Below are 22,991 nucleotides of genomic sequence, written 5' to 3' on the forward strand. Positions count from 1 at the left end.
CCTGTGTACTATTGTATTAGTTTAGCTACTGCAAAGAATAAGAACTTTGTAACTAAACTGAACAAACAGCAATTTCATAGAACTTCAGTGATGGAAGTCTACCAAAGGAGTTGTGCTGATCAGTTTATAATACAAGCCAGAAATTACAACAACCTAGTACTGTCATTTACAGAAATTCATCCACATCTTTTCAAGTTTATGCTTTCAAGTTGACACTGGTACTTACATGTAGTATAAGAAGATGTAATTTCTTTTCTCTCTTCTTTTGAGTTCATTTTTCTCTTAGTGAAATATATTGAAACTGATTAATATCTCACTTGACACATGAGCCAAAGTTTCCTCGCACAATGAGAACATGTATTTTTAAATAGGTTCAAGCTTGTTCAGCGAACGATGCAGGCTTGCACTGCTTTGGCATTTAATCTTCGCAGAAAGACAGAATTCCTGGTGGCTTTGGCTGATTATTCTGTAAAGTGCTTTGATACGGGTAAGGAGAAATTTAAAGCCTTATTATGTGGATTGTTACTGTATCATTTTAGTTTTGATTTTAATATGTCAGTTTGCGGCTGAACCAGTTGTAAACTATTTTTGCAGTAATATAGGTAAACAAATTGACAATGTGCACTGAAATAATTGTCAGTTGAGAATGCCAGTAGATCTGCATCCTTATTCAGAAACAGTATCTAAATATTCATCTCACAGGCCAGCTGTGTGCCTCTGACTTGATTACACGGGGAAGGGCAGTGACAATTAACTCTTTGTATCAAAAGTTCCAACTGTAGTGTCTTGTGTCATCCGGGCTTAAACCTTTTTAAAAAGCCATAGGAGTCACTTACTTGCCATTGGAAGGTTTGAGTATGATATTATTAGTGCTGTTTTTAAAGTAACAATGTTTCCCAAAATAAAGGAAGAGAAGAAAATAAGGTCTGAAATCCTCTGTGCTTTTCCTTCAACCGTGGTAAGGCCAAACTTAGTTTTTGGATGCACTTAGAAAAACCTTACCAATTATCCCACAGTCCTGCTTTTCGAGATAGTGCTGTTCCCAGATACCAGATCATACTGAAGGATGTCTTAGGGTATAAATGTCCTTCACGTAAGTCAGTATTGGATGGACTATCCTTAGCAAAATATTACATAATAGTCAGCTCCATCCCCTACTTTAGAAGCCATTCTCCGTAATCCCATGGCATCCTCTCATCTGACAACAGCTTTACACACTCAAATGTCTGTAAGCACAGCAGAATGTTTGACTGTTAGGCTTTGCGAGCTGCTTTATGGCCATTTCCCATCTTTGATGCCATAGCAGTAGGCCAGCTGGAACAACCCCATGGACAGTCAGGCAAAATAGCTGATGTAAATAGTCTTGCCACAAATACAGTTTAGTTGCTGAGGAAAGATTAGTGGTCATGCAGTCACAAGTGAGAAACAGTGTAGTCAGAGGTACTATTTCCAGAGTATGTATTACGCAGCATAAAAATGCTTTGGACTCTAAAACAGTTAATGAAGTGTTGCTTTCTGACCGTGCTTTTCTGTAGTCATAGCCCACTGTCATTAAACCTTTCTTCCTTGCACCTGTAAATAGCTGCCCAATCATTCATACAAATTGTCCACAAGTTAAAACAAGTGGGGAGCTCTAAGTAGAACATTCAGTCTCAACTGTTTGATATTTCTGCTGATGTTCGCATCAGATAATCAGCCCACAAGGCATACTTGCTTTACCTGATTGCTATGTTCATGACTTCTTAAGATTGATTCTTGGGCTAAATTAAACAAGTCTGTGCAAGTTAGATTTCTGTGTAGAACTGAGAATAAAACTTCTCACTTGGAGATGAGAAGGTCATTTCTCTATGGTATAATAAATGAAGACTTGTTTCTTGTTTGTTAGATTGCAATGGTAAATGGTCGTATATGAGGTATGCTTAAAAGTCTCTCTTACGGCATAGTGCTGGCAGTGAAGTGTAAAGTGGTATGAAAAGTAAAGTAGTAGTCATTGCCTTTTGAATGACTTTCATATTCTTTACTTTTCTTTTTTCTTTTGATCCTGCAGAAACTAAGGAATTGGTTAGTTGGATGAGAGGCCACGATTCTTCGGTGTCTTCCATCTCTGTCCATGGCTCAGGCAGATATGCCATCACCACATCCACTGATACAGCACAGCTGTGGGACTTGGACACCTTTCAAAGAAAAAGAAAGCTTAACGTTCGCCAGTCTGTGGGTATACAGCAGGTGAGTAAAGAGCAATTGTTAACAATTGCTAACATACCTCAGAAGGAGTAACACCACAGTACTTGAAAACAGAGGGAAGATGTTCGAGGATCAGCTGAAGTCACTGAGTTTACTCAGCTTGGAGGAAAGGAGGCTGAGGCGAGGCCTAATGGCAGCATGCAGCTCCTCATGGGGGGAATGGAGGAGCAGCGCTGAGCTCTGCTCTCTGGCACCAGCAACAGGACCTGAGGGATCGGCAGGGAGCTGTGTCAGGGAAGGGTCAGGCTGGGTATCAGGAAAAGGTTCTTCATCAGAGAGTCGTCAAGCATGGAACAGCATTCCTAGGGTAGTGGTCATGGCTCCAAGCTGCCAGAGTTCAAGAAGTGATTAGACAATGCTCTCAGACACAGGTTTGTATTTTGGATGGTCCTGTGTGGAGCCAGGAGTTGGACTCAATGATCCTTATGGGTCCCCTCCAACTCGAGAATATGATGTGATTCTATGATATTTTCAAAAATGCAGCAAAATCTTTTCTGCGTTCTTTGGGCTGATTTCCTTAACTGTTCTCCTGTCACGTCAGTCAGACCACTAGGCAGTCAGTAGTTACAAAGATCTGCTGGAAACATTTAAGGAATCGTCACTTTTAGAGATACTGCATACTTGGTTGGATATGACCTTGATCAACGCAGACTCACTTGAAAGTTTGCTTTTCTTTGACCTGGGGTGGTCTTAGAGGACCTCCAGAGATCATTTCCAACCTGAATGAATTTGTGATTCTAAGAGTGTTGTTCAAAAAACAGTTCTGGGGTGATAATACTAACTTGAACAGTCACCACTTACCCCATTCAGCTACTTATTCTAAAGCTTCTCTTCTTCCTGTGCACACAAAGCAATGAATGTGGGGGCAAACAAGCTGAAAGGTAAAGCAGCAAAAAGAAAATGCAGCATTTTAGCCTAGTGGTTTCTTTGTCTTGGTTTGCTGCACAGACACTTATACTGGAAGAATATAGGGGGTGAGAAAGAGTACCTTTGTATCAGGGTGTGATATTAATAGGGCTGCTATAGCATTATGCTGCTTTAAGTAAGTGCACTGACGCCACCAAATGTCAAACTTAAGCATAAATACCACAGTTAAGTACCTTTGCAGTACCAGATCACTGCCTGCACACGTGCTGCCCTATAACGTAGTCTTACAAATACCACTTCAAATTTCTCATCAAGCTGGTCACTAAAATACTATGCTGGCTTTGCAGAGGAGAAGGATATTTGTTTGAGTACTTTCACCGTGTTTTTAGGCAGAAATTTTGTCAACCTGCAATGCCACCTAGCAATTACTGTGGGAGATTATGTATACATTTTTTCGTTGCTTTATTAAAACTGTTGTGTAGTACACATCACTAAAATAATTGTCATGTCTACCATTCAAAGAAGATATTTCTTTAGTTTATATGATTTTTGTTATTGCAGCCTTTCAATACTTAAAGGATGCTTCTAAGAAAGTTGGAAAGAGACTTTTTATAAAAGAGTCTGTAGCGATAGAATGAGACGTAGTGGTTTTAAACTGAAAGAGGATAGAATTAGTTTGGCATATCTGAACCAGGAGAAATTCTTCACTATGAGGCTGGTGAGGCACTGGAACAGGTTGAATGGGACTTTGTGCAGCCCGCTCTAGTGGAACGTGTCCCTGCCCATGGCAAAGGGGTTGGAAATAGATGGTCTTAAAGTTCCCTTCCCACCCAAGCCATTCTGTTCTATTATTTTTCTGCTGCTCAGTATCTTTCTTGAGGCTAAATGTAGAGACTTCTTGTTGATGAATGACTCATGGAATTTGGTAGGGTCAGGATGTTACAGTATGGAAACAAACTTTTAAGTCCAAGCATTATTGACTATCGTTGAGGGAATAAATCAAGAATTTGGGAACTAAGAGCCTGCAATTTTTGTTTGGCTCTACCATTTCTAATAGGACTTAATGCTAATAAACCATTTTATCTGGATTTCATTTTGCAATGTTTAGAACAGAGATGTTTACTCCCATGCCACAATTCAAAACATACTGATAAGTGCTTTATTAAAAATCAGATTTATTATTAGATACAATGATGACACATACTGTCCAAAGTTGGATTCCTACTTGCTATTTGAGTCTTTGTGTTAGTTTCACACTGATCTGCAGTGCACTTTGTGGAACCTCTTTAATTTAAGCCCAGTCTGCGCTCCAAAACACACCCTCTGTTCAGTTGGTATGAGACAAAGCTAATTTGAAATGACAGAGGCTGAGTTGCATACTGTTAAGAACAGCAGTTGAAAAAAAGACAAATAAGAAAGAATAGCTATAGAAAAGACACCTGTAATGACAATTTTCAAAGCATTGCTGCTTATTCAACAGCTGCTTGTGACCAGCTTGTGGTATTTTTCTAGGACAAAGCAGAAAATGAGGAACTGCTCCAGTTTGCCAAAACTTAAGTAGAAACTTTCAGCTCTTCTAGAGCTACATTTGCTGTTGGAAGGACACACAGACTTTTTTGATAATTGGAAGTAAGAAAAGGTGGAAATCATGTTGCTTAACTTCGTCCATCTGCATGGTAGGCATCTATCTGTCCTCAGTTTTTTTGTCTGGGCTTCCTCAGAGTCCCTCAGGTAGGACGTGCAGCTCAGTCTGTTTAAACATGAATGACTGTGGTAGGTGAGGTGACTTTTTCCCCACAGGTGACTTTTGTTCCCTGTCAAGTGACTAATTTGGGCTGGACATCTAACTTTCAGTCCCTAACATTCAGCATGATGTATCCCATCCCATGCATGCAGATTTCAAGGTCCAAAAAAAACATTCAGACCAAAACTGAACTTTTTGGTACTGACTGCAGATCTCAGCCAGTGAGTCCTTTGGGTGGTCAGTCCCTCGGTGCTCAAATACCAGAAAACATTTTGAATTTAACCTTCAAAATGACAGTTACAGGGAGTTGGCTGAAGCTGCATGTGCTGCTACCAAAGCAGAACCTCTGATCTAGACCAGTGATTTGTAATTAAGCAAAAATGTATCCGATAACACCCATACATTTAAAACATTCATTTTTATTTTTCTTTATTAAAAGGAATTACATATAAGCAGTAAACGTGTTTGGAGTAATTGAAAAAAAATACAAGTTTGGTTTTATTTTGCTTTTATGACAAACGGCATTTCATAGCTGCAGAATACACTGCTGAACTTTGTACAGTACTTCTTACATTTAGTAGTTCTGTGCAAAACTGAGGAGCTTAAGTCTAAGGATAAGTGCTTCATAGAGTGCATTTGCAGGTTGTTGAAGGCTGAGGTGAGTTTGCAGAAGATGCAGCAAGCTGTTCCAAATCCACCAGTGCTCAGTGAGCAGTTCTGGCTCTTGGTTCTCATGCTTTCCTGCAGCTGGGTGCATTTTTCCAGCATCTCTATTACACCCTCTCTGACAATCATCAGAACCTTCCAGAAGAGGGAGGAACAGTTTTGGAAATAACCCAGATTAAGTCCTGTGTCATTTCAGTGAGATAAATTGGCTGTAGTGAGAGGCCCAAAACTGAACACAGCATTCAAGGTGTAGCCTCACCAGTGCCGAGTACACCGATAGAAGCCAGGATGCTGTTGGCCTTCTTGGCCACCTGGGCACACTGCTGGCTCACATTCAGCTGACTGTCAGCTTACACCCCAAGATCCTTTTGTGCCGTGCAGCTTTCCAGCCACTCTGCCCCAAGCCTGTAGCATTGCATGGGGTTGTTGTGACCAAAGTGCAAACCTGGCACTTGGTCTTGTTGAAGCTCATACAATTGGCCTCAGCTCATTGATCCAGCCTGTCCAGATCCCTCTGTAGGGCCTGCCTACACTCAAGCAGATCAACTTCCTCCCAGCTTGGTGTCATCTGCAAACTTAGTGCGGGTGCTCTCAATCCCCTCACCCAGGTGATATTAAACAGGACTGGCCCCAGTACTGACTCCTGGGGAACACCATTCGTGACCAGTCACCAGCAGGATTTACATCCATTCACCAGCAGAACTCCATTCAACATCAGGATTGAAGACTTGCATTGCAACTTCATTACACAGTTACAGTGATAGTCATACTGTCAATGATTTCTTGCTGTATTTTATTCTGCCATTCACTTTAATCCAGTTTAAAGCGCACATCCTTGGTGACATCATTCCATTTTTTATTTTTTCATATTCTTTCAGGTTTTTTTTCTTCCGTTGAGTAACACCATCCTCAGCTGTTTCAAAGATAATTCTGTTTTTGCTTGGGAATTTGATACTCTTCACTGTAAATACCAGTTGCCAACTCCAGTAGAAGGTTCTGCATTACATTATAAGGTCTTTGCAGTTACCAGGTGAGTTTCTATTTTAAACATTCTAAAGGCAGACTACAAAACCTGTAATTTTAAAACAGGTTTGCTTTTCTTATATGTAATGTTCTGTGGAAGCATTGAACTGTATGCAATGATAAGCATTTGAAATCTGCTATGACTGATACTTGCAGCAACGTTCGATAGCAGTTTTTATTACAGTCCCATAGCAGTTGAAATAAAGTTGATTTAATGACCAGTAGAATAAGGTCTAAGCTATCCATTACAAAAGAAACTTTATTATTTAGAAGCTGTTTTGTACTTTCAGGAGAGCATGACAGGAATAATGACTGATTCCAAAGTGATTTGAGGGCATAGAAGAAAATGTACAATCTCTGTAGCTAATACTAGCTTAAACTATAATATTCTGATGGAAACTTTGCTTCATCTGTGACCCAGAGATGGCCGGATTTTTGTAGCTGGCGGAAAGTCGAATCGTCTTCACTTATGGTGTTTAGAATCAAAGCAGTTGGTAAGAATAATCCAGATGCCTACAAAAGTACGAGCTGTCCGTCATCTGGAATTCCTCCCTGACAGTTTTGATGGGGGCTCCAATCAGGTCAGTTATTTACAAACTTAAGAATGGACATTTGATTACTTGATTCAACACGTGTATTTTGGGAGCTTTCTGGGGGCACTGGGGAGGTGGGCCCCTGTCATGCCAGAGGAAAGATACTGTGTTAAATATTTGTTCAGTTGCTCCTCTAGCTTAATGGAATGTCTTTTCTTAATCTGGTATTCCTCTTTGTTTGACATTGACAGCATTATTGATTGATCCTTTTGACTTACAGGTCCTTGGAGTGTTAAGTCAAGATAATATTATGAGATTTATCAGTATAGAAACGTACAAACTTCTTTTTGTCATTGGGAGTCATGAAGAAGGAATTAGTGCAGCAGCAATTAGCCCCAATGGCCGGTATATTGCATCAGTAATGGAAAATGGTAGCCTTAATTTATACAGTGTCCAAGCTTTGACTCAGGAGGTGAATAAGGTACAGTGTTTTATATTTCTTATAATTGCAGTAGATCCCATTAAAGATGACACTTGTCCACATAACTTCTGTATCAGCAGTAGTTTGCTGTCATGTCATTGGCTTAGAAGTGTTGGAGTGCCATGCTTAACACTACAAAAACAGAAAAAGTGGTTTGCTGAGTTCCCTTCATTTCTATTCCAGCCTGTCAGGTAATGCGGTATTTTTAAAGTGTATCACTCTGGCTTTGGTTTTGGGAGGAAGGGAAGATGTTATTTCTTTCCACAGCAATTAATGTGGACTGATTTTACTTTGTAATGACATTTTGGGAGAGATGGAAACAGCACGATTGTGTGCTGCTTCTGTTCCGTTTCCTAGCAAGAAATGTTTTGCAACTAATGCTCTCTTAAACTGCAGGCATGAATGGTGTTTGCTTTGTTACTCTTTCCCAGCATCCATCATTATGGCACAATCATACTCCTAATCCTTCCTATGTAACAAACATTCCGAATACCAGTTCTTATTTTATTAAAGTAATTTATTAATGAGAGTCAGGTTTCTAAATCCAGAATTCCATGTATCTTTAATCACTGTGCCGTTGAAGTAAACAGTAACCAGATTCGGATAATGAAGGAGTTGGAGCTGAGGAAGGATGTGTAAAGATGTCACACATGCATTCCATTTGCATTTTTGCTGCCAGGTTGACATGAACTGAGATACCCACTTTGTTCCTCGCTTTCCCAATCTCTAAAATTGAATTAATACCTACCTAGCACTGAAGATTAATTAAAGTTTGTAAAAGTCTTTTGCGTTCTTTCTAATAGGTGCTATAGAAATGCAAAGTCTTGGAGTAGCACTGAAAAACATACTAAAATAAATAACCTGAACACTACCTGATACACATTTATACTATCTCAATTGTATTTCAGTGTTTGCTAAACAAGGAAATAACATGATGTCTGAGTAGATGTTTGGAAGCTGTGTATGCATTCTCACAGTCTTTCTATTTATTACAGTAGTTTAATTCACTGCCATATATATTCAGGAGTATGCAGATCGTATGTATTTGTTTCTGTTACAAATATGTCTCTGTTCTTTGTACTATGGCCTTCAAGCTCAAGGATACTGCATATAAAATAGACATCAAATTACAGTGTTATTTATTTTGTCTTACAAGATGTTAACTGAGTCATTTTCACTTAATATTAGCCTCCACCTCCGCTGTTCAAAGTAGTAGAAGATTGGCCCAAGTGCAAGTCAGAGGCAAACAAGCTGACAACGAGAGTGACTTCAGGAAGGTCAGAGCGGCCTTGGAAATCCAAAGGAAGCAAAATTCAAACCAGGTTGTTAAAAGTGCGCATGAATACACCACTTGAAAATAAAGAGGTGGGAAGAAGTTGCAAGTATTTTGTTCTCCAGTCTGCATTTAGGGTTCTTTGGGGAAAAAAAAAATAGCCATTTACTTTAAAAAATAAGTTCAGGCACTGATTCACTTGGATATTTGAGCAGAGTTAAAGGAGTTCTAACACCGTTTCCTCTTTCAGTTCTGCCCCTAACTCCTGTGTTATGTGACACGACCGGAGCTACCATTGCTCCAGTCAGGTTTGGGCACTTCTGAAGTTGTTCAACTTGTGACACATTTGGATATTTGCTAAATCCAATCTGCTTCCCTGCTAGCAAACTGAGCTTCTAAAATGTCTGCCTAGAAGCTATTTCATTTTTCTTTATTATTTAGAAGATGCATTACTGTTACGTGTTTTTCCCTTATCACTGTGCTGCCTTCTCTTTATGTTTCTATCTTCAGTCTCATGTGTATATGTATTTTCTCATATATGCATATATATACACATACATTTTTTTTCTCCTGTAGCACTCATCACAACATAATCCTTTACTTATGTCAATATACTTTATGTTTGACTATATCGATCATTTAATTATATGTAGTTTAGTCAGTCTGGGTCTGATCTGAAATCAGTGACAGCTGTTCTTGACTTAAGCAGAAGATGAGTGATCTTTGTCGTTGGTGAAATACTTAGGATAATATAGCCGTACACACTATATATTTTTTTAAGGTATGCTAGGGATTTTCAATATTTAGCTACTGCCATTGAATAGAGCGCAGAAAGAGCTAACGAGCGAGAAATCCTCACATTTACTCTTGATTCCCTGTTTTGTAGAACGAATTGCCAGGTGGATTAAACAAGAAACGTTTGCAGGCCTTATTGAAAGGATATGGCGAGTATCCAGCAAAATACAGGTATGTGTGAACGCATGTTCATGCTTGCGCAAAATCCATTTGCTTGTGTTTAATGGCCTGTAAAGAGAAGTAGCTTGACTAAGTCTGCATTTTAATTACAGGATGTTTGTTTGGCGTTCCTTATTACAACTTCCTGAAAACCACTTAGCGTTCAGTAGCCTAATAGATAAGGGTACCCACAGCGCATTTGTGAATATTCAGAATGAGTATCCCATCAAAAGCAGGAAACTGCTGAGAGTCTTACAGAGGTAAAATGCATATTTATGTTTATTTAAATATTACAGATTTATATTTTCATATGTTGATCTAAATTGTGTCCCATAGCTGGAATCAGCTGAAATGAAATAGTAGTGCCCCAATGCATTTTTGTTTTTATAACTGGTATAAGCCTGCACCTATTTTGAAGTTTACAACCTTCCAAATGATAGTTTTAAAATGCACGTTATACTTTGGTTTGGTTTGGTACTGATGTTTTCTACACCTTTGCTTGCCTTTGTGTATAGGACCTTATCAGCTCTAGCTCACTGGTCTGCTATCTTTGGCGAGACACCTTATATTCCTTTGCTGGCATTCCCATTTGTAAAATTATTCCAGAACAACCAGCTGATCTGCTTTGAAGTTGTTGCTACAGTAGTAGGTAAGCAACGATTTTCAAAAGTCAAATATGCAGCAACCTGTTTAAGCTTTCCTACGCAAAAAAACTTTTCCTGATGAAATGAATGAGGTGGTTTCCCAAGAGCTCACCTCTCTCACTTTTAAAGGTATTACCAAGAATTAATATGTAGCAACTGTTGGTTTAAAACCAAAATTTGTTTTTAAATCAAAACAAGATATTCAACTTCCTTTTGCAGTGCTTATAGCAAAAGCTAACAGTTTTCTACTATTTGCAAAGTCTCAGTAAGAACAAGTATATCTAGCATAATGGTATCATACTGAATAGCTAAAATCTCTATCTCAGACATGGGAAAAGTACTCAAACCCACCTCCGCTTCAGTCAAAAGGGAATGATCTCTCATAGAGTTTTACTGTGTTTAGCTGTCTTAAACACGTGGTAACTTAAAATTAGACATTTGGCTGAAAGCTCACTAGGGCTGTTTTCTGAAGAAACATACTAAATTAAAGTGCACTACACTTAAATTATTTGTTGCAGCTGTTGTTAAGTCTGCAGAAGGCACGTGCTGCCAAGCATACATACCCACTTTACAAACACATGCTGTTAGTGAATAAGTTGCCAAGCTCACATAAATTTTTCTTCATATGTTAAAAATTACTCAATCCAGGCTGCAGTTTTGTGAGACAAACACTGGTTGAAGTATTCCCACCTGCCTCCAACCGCTTAGTCCCACAGCACACTGGCTTTTTTTCATTGTACCTCTGAGCCAGGTTAGTTCCCCAGTGTGGCTCACAGTGTACTGGCACAAACACTCGTGCCAGTGGAGTTGGAGGAGCAGGGAGCCGTGGGAATGGTTTCAGAATAAATGGTTGGAAAGAAAAGAGATAGGAATATCTTAAGTAGGCTTTGCTGCTTAAAATTTCCTCTTACATTTGCAGACTTTATAATGAAATCTTAAGGTTGCCAAGAGGCTGTCAGTCTGGATTACAGTGGTTTGTGTTTTGTTTTTCTTTTTAGTTAATTTTTGTCAGCACTGGTTCGAATATTTTCCCAATCCTCCGGTTAATATCCTTAGTATGATGGAAAATATTTTAGCACATCATGACAAAGAGCTCCTGCAGCATTTAATAAAATACAGTGTGACTTCACAGGTAACATTCTAGCCAACGTTTGTATATCAAGTGTCAGTGCGGGGAATGATAGTGCACTGGTGTTTTATTTTGACATAAATCTTTTCAGGGAGTTTTCAGTAAATAATACTGAATGATATAGAAGTGTAAAGAACGTATCATAGTTTTCCTGAAGCTTTTCTTTTTGCATGGTCGTAAGTCTCGGGTATGTGCTAATGTAGTTCTTAAATGTCCTTCCCTTTCAAGTGCACATTGCTTGAAAATCTACTGGTCAAATTATAAATGCATGTTTACTTTTTTTTTTAATTGGACATAGGTGTGGTGAATTTTGTAAATAAATTTAAACCGTAATTATACATATTTAACATTACAGATGATTTTAGCCTCACAAAGCTGAACAGAATATTTAGAGATCCAGTGAAATAAGAAAATGATGTACGTTTATCTCATATTACTTTTGAATGTTTATGGTGGATAATAAAGCTTATATTCCGGTGTGGTTCCAGTTTCTTTCATAAATCAATAGATTTTTGGTGTAAGGCAAGAATATTTCATATTTTTTTTTCTATAAAATGAATGGTAGAATTCTACTAATGGATTGTTTTGTCACATTTCCCAAATGATGCAGGTTTATGCCTGGCCTCTTCTAGAAACCCTGTTCTCTGAGGTTCTAACAAGAGAAGAATGGCTCAAAGTCTTTGATAATATCTTCTCTAACCATCCCTCATACTTCCTAATGATTGTCATCGCCTATATTATATGTTCCAGAGCTCCATTGCTTCTCTGTAATCAAAGTCAGGATTTTGAGGTAAACATTTGATTTTTTTTTTTAAAGTTAGTCATCTGAAAGTGTAGCTACAGAGAAGTGCAAAACACCGTATCTGCTGGCGTCGAGTTTTGAAGGAGGTGTTTCAGTTCCATATTAATATATTACTACATGTTACTGGACAGTCATCTAACACCTGACAAATGTACAATAAATGAAGAAAAAGTTGAGGAATTTCCTGCAGTTTCATGCAGTAAGATCTCTAACAGCTTTCGTAAGCTTTCTAATGCCACTAAAAGTTATTTAGGAAATGTCAGTGGTTCATCAACCACAAAACAATTCTGCCTTTTATTTGAGGTTCTAACATTGACTTCTGCGTGTGGAGAAAAAAGGCAGTGATTCTGTGATGTTTCATTACTTTGCTCTCAGATTGCAAAATTAGGCAGTATTATTTGACATTCTCTGAAGCTACATTAAAATGTTTTCTCATGTTTAGCCTTACAAGGAAGGAGGAGGATTTTTCATATGAAAACTGCTCTGCAGACTGATGGTTCCACCTTGAAAATGCGCTTGTGAGCATTTTGACAGACAGCAAATCTTTCAATAGCTAATTGAAAAATTTTCTTGGTGACGATCTTTGACAGGAAGAATAGTCCTGCTAGAAGAGGAGCTTCCGTGTTTCATGTTTAAACGCTAAACGTTGAGTGAGGTTTATCCAGCGGAATGAACGTCTGTGTGGGCAGTATGACACTCTTACATCACACCTAGGTTCCCAGGTGTCTTACACAACTGTTGTTGGAACAGAAGGAAAAGAACCCTGATCGGCTTTTAGGATTGCTAACTAACAAATCCCCCTTGTTTTTTTTCAACTTCTGGAATATAGAACTTGCTAATTTACTTAATTATTCCTACATAGGTGTATTAAAAACTTGCTTAATCTTTTGTAGAATGTAAATGGCAGCCTGTCTCTTACAGTATTTCTTTCATCATCGTAACAACCTGGACATTAACACTGTGATTAAACAAGCTTACCATCTTATGGAGACTACACCACCAGATATCCATCCACAACATGTGCTTGATGACTTCGTGCCTCTTACAAAAGGACAGTACCCTACATTTAATAAATATCCCAAGTTTGTTGTGGATTATCAAACTCAGGAACGGGAGAGGATCAGACAGGATGAAATTGAATACTTAAGAGAGAGGTACTGATGGGAAAGCTGAAGAGAGTGTCAGACTGGGAGGGACAAGTGGACACAATTCAATTTTTCTGTTGTGATGTGTATGTTTGAGAACAGGGGCAATAATTTAAAAACATGTGGGGAAGATGACTTTAAAGAACCTGTAAATAGTTATTAGGTTTGACGTGATCTTTAAGCTAAATAGGTAGTCTTACCTTAAACCAAAAATGTTTATTAATTCACAGAAAACTCTGGGCTGACAGACTTCAAAGTTGAAAGTTTAGAAGTCAGAACCTAAATCTCTCTTAACCTTGTCACATCCAACTTTGTGAAGGGCCAGGAGTTCCTAGCTCGCCATTGAAAAGAGTGGGAGCCACGATTACAAGACACCTTTAGAAACCAGTTTTTGTCAAGAATGTGAGGAAAAAAATGCTTGCACTTATCTGAAAAGCCCTGCTGTTTGTAAAAGTCGGCACTGTAACTCCTTCCCATGCATTTTATCAGTACATGAAGAGCGGTGCCGTACTCTCACGGCATCATACTTCAGAAGTGCAGATACCGATTTCAAAGTAATGGAGTGATTTCTTGATATATGAACACATGATCTCATTCCATTTAGGCAGTTAGTGCATGAATTAGAAGCTAAAGCACAGGAACAGAAAGCAGAAGATGAAGCCTTCTACCGAAAGCAGGAATTACTCCGAGAAGCTGAAGAACAAAGGCGAAAAATGCTACTGGAAGAAGAAGAAAAGCTGGCGGAACGGAGGCAGAGGTATTACAATATAAAAAACATTAGGGATCTGGCTACAGTATCCTGCTTTTACATTTTTAACCAGGAGTAAAGGATAAATGGCCACTAATTTGTATAAATTGTAATGTGGGAGAGCAGTGTGGTCTGGTAGGTCAGATTTTGGTGTGGGAATGAAGTGATCTGGGTTGTATTACTGCCTTGCCCAAGGGAATACAACATATCAAAGGCCAAGGTACTTCATGTTTTTGTCTCAACTCAGCATTTTGTCTGCTCTCTTCAGACTGTGAATGCTTTTGAACAGCTAATTGTCATACTTGTACTGTGGACAGACTTACTCTACAAACACAGGAGTAAGTTACAGTATCCAGAGTACTGATGATATAACTGTACAGATTCTTATGTTTCTAGTGGAGTTAGAAAAAAGTCTGCTTTATTTATAAGCTGCTGAGTAAAGAGTTGTAATAGCAACAATAACCAAAGTTAATCTGGTAGTTCATACATTTTGCAGTTGTGAAGGCTTAAGAGAATTTTAACGTCCCCACATTTTTTAGATCAACTAAAAGCAATACTTTCCTTAAACTTCTGCAGCCCACAAATGAGGTTCTCATTCTAAGAAATGAGCAGTGGGATTTTCTTTGCAAACTATTTCTTGAGTGTGTGGTTTCGTTCCTTGAAAGGGTTTGATGTTTTGCAAATAAATTCAGGACTAATTTTGTGCTGAAAGAGGTATCAGGGCGCTGACAATTATTCTAAGGAATAGTTTCCAGGTCTGGATCATTACAGTACTAAACTAGTGCTTATTAAAGTACAACAGAAACAGAATACGGGGCTTCAAAGCTTAATTGGGAGAGATTGGCATAGGAGGATGTCTGCGTCTCTCTGAATTTAATTTTGACTTGTAAATGAAAACTGGGTAGTTTACAAGAATGAAAGCAGCTGCCCTCAGCTTTATAAGTTAGAGAGCAGCTCACAGAAACTGGTGGGTAACTGTGGTGCAAGCTTGTGCCCCTTTTTATTGACCTTTTATACATACCAATTCCCTTGCTTTTGTTTATTTTGGCTTTGAAGACTTGCTGCTGTGAAAAGAGAACTGAAAGTGAAGGAACTACAATTTCTAGATGCTTCAAGAAGGCGTTTTCTGAAATACCAGCAAGATCAGCGTCAGATGGAGCTGAAACGTCTTGATAATGAAATTGCAAGAAAGGCTGAGTATTGCTCAAGCAATTCTTTTCCTGAAGGTTTATTGGGAACAATAACCAAGAAAAAAATGCATAACTAAAATGTATTGTAATTTGTGAGCCCAGGGGTGTGTTTAGCGTGAGGTAGATGACTTAAAGTGTAAATGCATAATTTAACAGTTTTATTTGGCACTTCCTGTGTTCCTGTCTCTTGTTTTAACTGGCAGAATTCCTGGGAAAAGCCAAATATATCTCTATATTAACAGTGTTGAAAAATGTAATTAGCTCCTTAAGGGAGTAGTCAATTATCAGTTGTCTGTGGGCTGTATATCCAGACTGCAAATGAACTCTGGAACAGCCTTCGGCCAGGTCTGCCTCTGCTCCTGCAGGCTTAGTAGCTGAAGCACCATGCCGAGAGAGAGTGAAGCATGAGCATTGAACCTCGTGGGCACAAATCTAGTCTCTGCAGAGCTATTCTGTGCATCTCAGCAGCACACTTTGCAGAGTCAGGGCACTGTCACATTCTTTTTGCAACTCAGCCCGGGAGGCCACTTGCATATCTCTGCTGTCCTCCATAGCAGTTTGGGTTCAGAGACTATTTAATTTGGAGCTGTATCTTGCAAATTATTAGCATTAGCCTGACGTTTCCCTAACGTGTGGCTGGATTCCAAACTATTCCTGTGCCTCTTGCCTTCACCTTATCCCGTACTTTCGATGTTGAGTATTTTCCACTGTTTATCATATGACAGAAAGTTAACTAGAACTTAGAAGTGGGATGTCACTTCTGGTTTTGGATTTTCTTGCTTTTTTTTTTTTTTTAAGGGAGAAGAATTTCTCCCTTGCTCCATTTTCATGTGTTTCTCTTCTCCTCAAGGCATCCATGAGAGAGCAAGAAACAGCTGCTGCTGTTCAAGATATAGAAGTACGACAGATGGAACTTGAATCACAAAGACAGCTTTTTGAACAGGTAATCATTAGGGAACTATACAGCTGTTTGTATTTAATGGTTCTTCCTATGCAGTTCTCAGATTTGGTTGTATTCATTCAGTCAAACTGTGTGAGGGAAAAGGAAGGGTTTTTTAAGTTTCCTCTCTGATACCTTTTCTAGAATAAACCCTGAGTTAATACCAGATTGATGTAGTTGATGATAGAATGTCTCATTGCCAACAGCGTCATTAAGCCAAATGGAACGGATGGTTTATGGGGAAGGTGCACCTCTTTTCTCAAATGCCTTACGTATAGTCCAGAAAGATCATTGTTCAGTGTTAAAGGTTTTTGTATCAATAAATATTGTTTAAAGTTAACTATGACTTAGCTATCAAAAATGATTGAAAAGCCAGCCTGCCAACCAAAGATGTTAGTAATGTCTATTTTGATTAGAAATGGTACATTAAGTGTTTAGAAATCAGAGCTGCGTGTGCCCATCTTGCATACACATACATCTGGCTGGAAAGCAAGCACAAGTGGCCATCAAAAACAGCTAAACCTTATTTTAAAGCATATGTCTCCCTATGTTTTACTAATTAAAGCTTTTGGCTGTCGAATTTTTATAATTCACGCTGAGCATAACTGGGCTAAATCTCTTTTAGCTTTTATTTATTAAATACAGCTGTCCTATGGCTACATAACACAAACCAAGCTAAGATCAACTGTGTTCCAGTAAAGTCATCTGTTTAAAGGAACTGTTTCTACAGTGACCATCCTCTTTAGGCTAGAAAGACTGCAATTATTTAACTAACCGCGGGTATATGTCTGCCCACAAGAGCCTGTATATGCAGGCTTTCCCTGCCCATGCCCTGAACTGACTGTTTTACTACAGTCAGTGAGAGGCCATTTGCAGGGTTGGAAGGCCTGCTGAGAGGCAGTGTGTGTTAACTGCTTCTGCACCCTGCTGACACAGCCCAACAGATTCCAGCAGGACTGGGAGAGAATTATGCCTTCTTCAGAAAACGGTATAGATATCCCCTGGTGAATACGAGGAAAAACTGTCGAGAATTAAAGTTTATATTTCCACTGTTGATTCGTACTACCTTGACAAATCATCTATGCATTCAGTCTGCAGATATGTTTATTATAAGTCTCAGTACCATGAAAGTTGATTTATATTTGTGAAACATTTTGAGGTCTTGGCTGACGTATGCCATAAAAGTGGAGAATATTTTCATGATAAATCTACTTAATTTCAGTTGGAACTCTGTTTCAGTGCTCCATTGTAATCCATGGGATGGAATTACATTGGTCTAAGGCTGGGAGATCACTCTGATGACTCAGGCTTAGCATAATTCCAAGTTGGTAAAACGGCAGGGAGTATCACTTTCTAGGACAGTTACAGTAGGTTATGCTATGTAGTGGGATGAGATGTTTGGATATATTCAAATACTAGTTTAATTAAGTTTTAATAAATGTTAAAGAGAGAATCAAAATTGTGGTTAGTAGCTTAGCAACAGTAATTTATCCTTGTGTGTTTGGCAGCATCTTATCAAAGATCAAGAGACAGTTACACAGGAAATGAGAGAAGAGATAGATGACAGGCAAAGAAAGGCAGATCTTGAAGACCACGTTGTTCAGAGATGGATAGAAACAGATCGAGAAGAAAGACAGAAAGCTCAGATGGTAAGATAATTGGATTTTCACATGTATTTTGGGGAGTCAGTTACGTTAACTGGTGTACTATTTAATAGTATTTTTGTTGCAATTAGCTAATACAAGGTAACGTGAAACTATTTTTAAAGAGATCTAGTTTCTAGATACCCATCTTAATAGATCAAGGTAGCTTGTTTAAAGTTTTGAGGGTTTCAAAAATCTGACTGAAGCATCCAAGCAGCTATGTAAGACTGAAATTCTTTGGGACCACCATGAATATTAATTTTTCTTTACTTTCCAGAACTTAAAAGGCACTTAAAACTCAAAAGCGCTCTTCAGAATAAGTTATCCTCCTATTAAGGAACATGTTTTATTTGTAATCATAATAAAACAAAAGGAAGCCGCAAAAGAACTTTCAGTTGATAGTACTTGGCATGAAATTCAATTGCAGAAGCTGTCTTTCTGATCACAGTAATGAATGTGCATAGCTTGACATTAGGAATTGTTCAGATTTTCAAGCTCAGAACTTGGAACTGCACAGTTGGAAAAATAGTTGCAGCTAACCCACTACCCATATGCTTGGCATCTGCATTTATATTTTGTCTAGAAATAAACATATGGGCCTGAATTTTTGTAAACAACCTTCAGTTCTTGGAGGCAGATGGATGTGGGTGGAAGTATTGGCATTCAGGTATCAATCTCATGTTAAGCGCACCTGTAAGTCATATGAAATCCACGGTAAGAAAGCAAAATCCTCTAAATCATGGAGGGGGTGTATGTCTCATTTAAAAGGCCCTCGGTGAGGGAAAGAATAACAAGGATGAGAAAGGAGCAGAAGACAGCCCTGACAGATGAGACAGCCTGCTGTAATGAATGGAGGGCTGGCACTGCAGGCGCAGTCTCCTACTAAGAACATCTAACAGTGATACCATTGGACACTTCCATTTGACAGAAAAAGATCTTCCCTTATCTGTACGTATAAGGCTATGTACTTGAAATAAAGTAAATGGATTCCTGCTAAGAAAAGTATTTTGTTAGGTGGCTGAAGAAAATTTAGCCAAAGCAGAGCAGAAGTGCATTGACAATGAATGGAGGCTGCAAGCGCTGCATAAACTAAGGCATGATGATCAGGAGCGTGAGAAGCGTTACGAAGAGATAGCCAAGCTCCTGCATGACAACAGGGTCAAAGAAGCTGAGCTGCTGAAAGCCATGAGGGAGGCAGAAGAAAAAAAGGTATCTGCATTCTTTCTTTTCCTAAGCGGGACTGGCAAAAGTGAAACTGTCTTCTGTCTGTAACATAGAATAGCATAAAACTGAAAGATGTAGAACAGGAAGGAATAGTTTGTTAAGCAACTCCTTTCCTGTTTTGTCCAGAAATTTCTGGAAGCTCTGGAGCAAATTAGTGAGGATATATTAGGTTTAGGAGGCATATTCCTAGTTGTGTACATCTCTGTCATTTTTTCTCTAAATCAACTTTTACCTTTCTCCAGGTGTTCGAAGGAGAAATGTTTCAAGAAATAAACATTCTCTCTGTAGTAATGCACCTTCTGATTTAAAGATGAAGTGTAGTCTGTAATAATCCAGACAGTTTTACATGTTATTTTTTTTTCTTGTAATACATCTGTTGAGGATGTACTCAATATCTCTGTTGCACAGTGGGAAGAAGCTGCATGGAGAAAAGCACAACTGGAGGAAGAGCAGAAAGCAGCTGCTGCTGCAGATGAACACAGGAAGCAGTTTTTAGAAGATGAAATGAATGATGCTTTAGAATTGGCTGAAAAGCTGCAAAGAGAGGATGGCTATTTTGGTGAGTATGTAGAATATGCAGTTTTCCTGTGTATCAGCACACGGGATATTGGCATGAAGGTCTGGATTGAGTGGCAGAAAACAAACTTGGATAGGAACCTCAACTGATATTCATCAGATGCAGCATTATAAATGATCCATAAGATTAATTTACTCTTGTTGTATAGATGGGATTCTAAGCTTTGTTGGCCAGCAGTTAGAGAATCACAGAATCCTAAGGGTTGGAAGGGACCTCTGCAGATCATCTAGTCCAATCCCTTGCTACTCCCTTGCAGGTTCCCTACAGTAGGTTACACAGGAAAGCATCCAGGTGAGTTTTGAATATCTCCAGAGAAGGAGACTCCACAGCCTCTCTGGGCAGCCTGTTCCAGTGCTCTGTCACCCTCAAAGTAAAGAATTTTTTACTCGTGTTTGTATCGAATTTCCACTGTTCTTCTCTGTGCCTGCTGCCCCTCGTTCTGTTGCTGGGGTTGAAAAGAGCCTGGCCCCATCCACTTGACTCTCACCCTGTAGATATTTGTAAGCATTGATAAGATCTCCTTCAATCTTCTCCAGGCTGAACAATCCCAGGTCTCTCAGCCTTCCTCATAAGGAAGATGCTCCAGGACCCTCATCATCTTTGTGGCCCTCCACTGGACTCTCTCTAGAAGATCTCTGTCTTTCTTGAACTGAGGAGTCCAGAACTGGACACAGTACTCCAGATGTGGCTTCACTAGGGCAGACTAGAGAGGGAGAAGAACCTCCCTTGATCTGCTGACCACGCTCTTTATTGCACCCCAGGATACCATTGGCCTTCTTGGCTACAAGGGCACACTGCTGGCCTTGTGCATCCCCAAAACAGGATATTTTTTCTCCCAGTATATTATTTTGTATTTTTTGTGGAGCACATAGAAACAGAAAATTTAGGATAGTTTGCACTGAGTTTTTATTAATTTGGAAACCTCAACCTGTAGTGCTCTGTTCTTCTAGAAGACACCTAACACCTTGGGCTTACCATGATTTTTAGAATACGGGTGGTGAGGCACTGGAACAGGTTGCCCAGAGAGGTGGTGGAGGCCCCATCCCTGGAGACATTCAAGATCAGGCTGGACGGCGCTCTGAGCACCCTGCTCGAGCTGTGGCATCCCTGTTCATTGGAGAGCAGTTGGACTAGATGACTTTTAATGGCCCCTTCCGAGTCAAACAATTGTGTGATTCTGTTATCCTTCTGAAATGCTGCATTTGTGTGGTTTCGCAGATACATATCCCACTGCCCCATCTCCTCAAGACAAGCACAAGCTTAGTGACTAGTATTAAGATCAGTTGATTAGTGTTGCTTTCAGCAGGCTTTTTCAGACTTTGCCCTAATTTGCCTGATGGTTTTAATATGGAGTAATTTGCAACTGCAAGTTATTAGAATGAGCGTCTCCTAAAACAGCAAGTACGAGTAGCTGTATTGCGCATGAACTTAGTGGCCCATTTGTCAGAAGATTAATTATACGGGGAGAAACACCACATATGGAACTGTAATTTGTTAAAATGAAAAGCAGCGATGCGTGGCTTTGCCCCATAAACCAAAAATGGTCTTCAAATTCTGAGCAAATTTTACTTGCCATTAGCTGGAGTGAGTAACTGTTCCAGCTTTGCTCCCCAGGGAAAAGCTATTTTGCCTCAAGTGAGAAAAAATCGCTAGAAATTTAAACATTTAACATTTACAACAAAGCTTTCTCTGCATTCCTGACAGAGAGAATGTGCGATGCCAAGGGCAGACGTACAGAGAGAGGGGCAGAATTGCAGCAGGTGCCAAAGTCTGGAAACATCTGCCTGAATGATTTATCTGCATCGGAGTCATCATCGCACAGTAACGTTCCAAGTGAGGGCCCTCCTTTTTTCTCACGTTTAACTTGAGGTGCATCGCTGGAACACCCAGCTGGGTGATCAGGTCATTATTCATTGTGTAGGTGTTGAGTGGATAGTAAACCAGTTTATTGTTGTATTCTGTTTCACACCTGAAAAAAAAGAAAAATGATTCACTACCAGGAATAGCACAGGTAGGAAATGCCTGAAGCACGTCGCATTATGAGACCGGTCATTTTAAACCTCAACCTAGTTGAGTCCCATTCTGACCTGATCATTTTACCTATATTTGCTCAGGCTTCATAATTATATATGATTTGGGAATGTTGAGCATATGTAGAACTATCTTTCATGAAAATCCTGCCGAGAGTTACGGTCAAGAAGTAGTCCTCGGTAATCTACTGAGGGCCATCCTAGCCAATGAAATCACAGTTTAAAATCACTTGCATCTTACATACAGCACTTTGCATGCACGAGAAACATGTCTGTGGAGCTGCCAGAGAACCCCAGCAACATCTGAGCTTTCTGTAACAAACACAGCGCCGCTGCGGTACCCCCTTCCAAGGAGCTTGGGGGTTGTAATAAAATAGAGTCTATCTGTCCAGAGAAGTTTTCCAATAAGCATTTGTGGTATTTACGGAGAACAGCTGCGATATTAAGGCTGCGTTTCTTGCGTTTCAGTGTCTTTAGACAGAAGACGAGAAGTGGCAGGCCGAGAGCGGGAGCTGATGGCAGAAGTCAGGCGGCTCCGGCAGAAGCTGACGGCGCAGGCTCGGAGCGGGCGGCCTCCAGCTCATGTCTCACCCACAGCGTGGATGGCCTGAGATGGTTTCCTCTGGACCTCAGCTGTACTCCCACATCATCCATCAGTGAAACCCTGACTGGGTGTAATGTGATAAGGACCGATCATGGATTGTTTATAATAAAGGCAGTGGAAATATTTTTATACGAAAATAAAATTCTAGCTAGAGAAACGTGCGGTGTTTGTAAGCTCATTGTTTTCTCCGTAATTATAATACTGTTTTGACTTCTAAAATAAACTTACTTTTTACCATTAAGTTACTGCACAAAGATTTGTATACTTCCTTTGTTCCAGTCAAAGCCCTGACTTGAAGAAACAAAGCACTGTGAAAACAGTGATTTGATGAGTGAGCTGTGAGTGGATTCTGCAAGTTGCAGCAGGGGTCTATGCAGTTAGTTAGAGAAAAAAGTCCCTTACAGGGAGAGTCAAACACAAAAAGCAGGGTACAGAGAGGCTGTAGAACCTGAGCTGCTGGAGCTGTGCTGTTACATATCTGTTAGCAGCCGGGAGCTGGACTCGGTGATCCTATGGGTGCCTTCCAACTC

The 22,991-nt window shown here is 39.5% G+C and overlaps 1 protein-coding gene across 8 annotated transcripts in view; it reads left to right on the forward strand.

Annotated features, from left to right (window-relative positions):
- The window catches only part of TBC1D31 (TBC1 domain family member 31), a 25,315-nt gene extending 2,613 nt beyond the window's left edge, over nt 1-22,702 (forward strand). For 4 of the 8 annotated variants that reach the window (XM_021386328.1, XM_021386325.1, XM_021386324.1 and 1 more), the window contains exons 3-22: nt 372-487; nt 2,048-2,226; nt 6,400-6,551; nt 6,966-7,125; nt 7,358-7,558; nt 8,747-8,923; nt 9,718-9,797; nt 9,899-10,045; nt 10,301-10,434; nt 11,428-11,561; nt 12,169-12,348; nt 13,282-13,514; nt 14,110-14,262; nt 15,310-15,445; nt 16,294-16,386; nt 17,892-18,032; nt 19,041-19,235; nt 19,659-19,809; nt 21,532-21,660; nt 22,326-22,702. In XM_021386328.1, coding sequence (XP_021242003.1) covers nt 394-487; nt 2,048-2,226; nt 6,400-6,551; nt 6,966-7,125; nt 7,358-7,558; nt 8,747-8,923; nt 9,718-9,797; nt 9,899-10,045; nt 10,301-10,434; nt 11,428-11,561; nt 12,169-12,348; nt 13,282-13,514; nt 14,110-14,262; nt 15,310-15,445; nt 16,294-16,386; nt 17,892-18,032; nt 19,041-19,235; nt 19,659-19,809; nt 21,532-21,660; nt 22,326-22,468 — 3,012 coding nt within the window. In that variant the 5' untranslated portion in view covers nt 372-393 and the 3' untranslated portion in view covers nt 22,469-22,702. Of the gene's footprint in view, nt 1-371; nt 488-2,047; nt 2,229-4,623; nt 4,788-6,399; nt 6,552-6,965; nt 7,126-7,357; nt 7,559-8,746; nt 8,924-9,717; nt 9,798-9,898; nt 10,046-10,300; nt 10,435-11,427; nt 11,562-12,168; nt 12,349-13,281; nt 13,515-14,109; nt 14,263-15,309; nt 15,446-16,293; nt 16,387-17,891; nt 18,033-19,040; nt 19,236-19,656; nt 19,810-21,531; nt 21,661-22,325 lie in introns of those variants that run through there. The other 4 variants (XM_021386330.1, XM_021386331.1, XR_002435017.1 and 1 more) reach the window with 4 other exon arrangements.

The sequence above is a fragment of the Numida meleagris genome, chromosome 2 (assembly GCF_002078875.1).
Source record: "Numida meleagris isolate 19003 breed g44 Domestic line chromosome 2, NumMel1.0, whole genome shotgun sequence".
Classification (NCBI taxonomy): Eukaryota; Metazoa; Chordata; class Aves; order Galliformes; family Numididae; genus Numida; species Numida meleagris.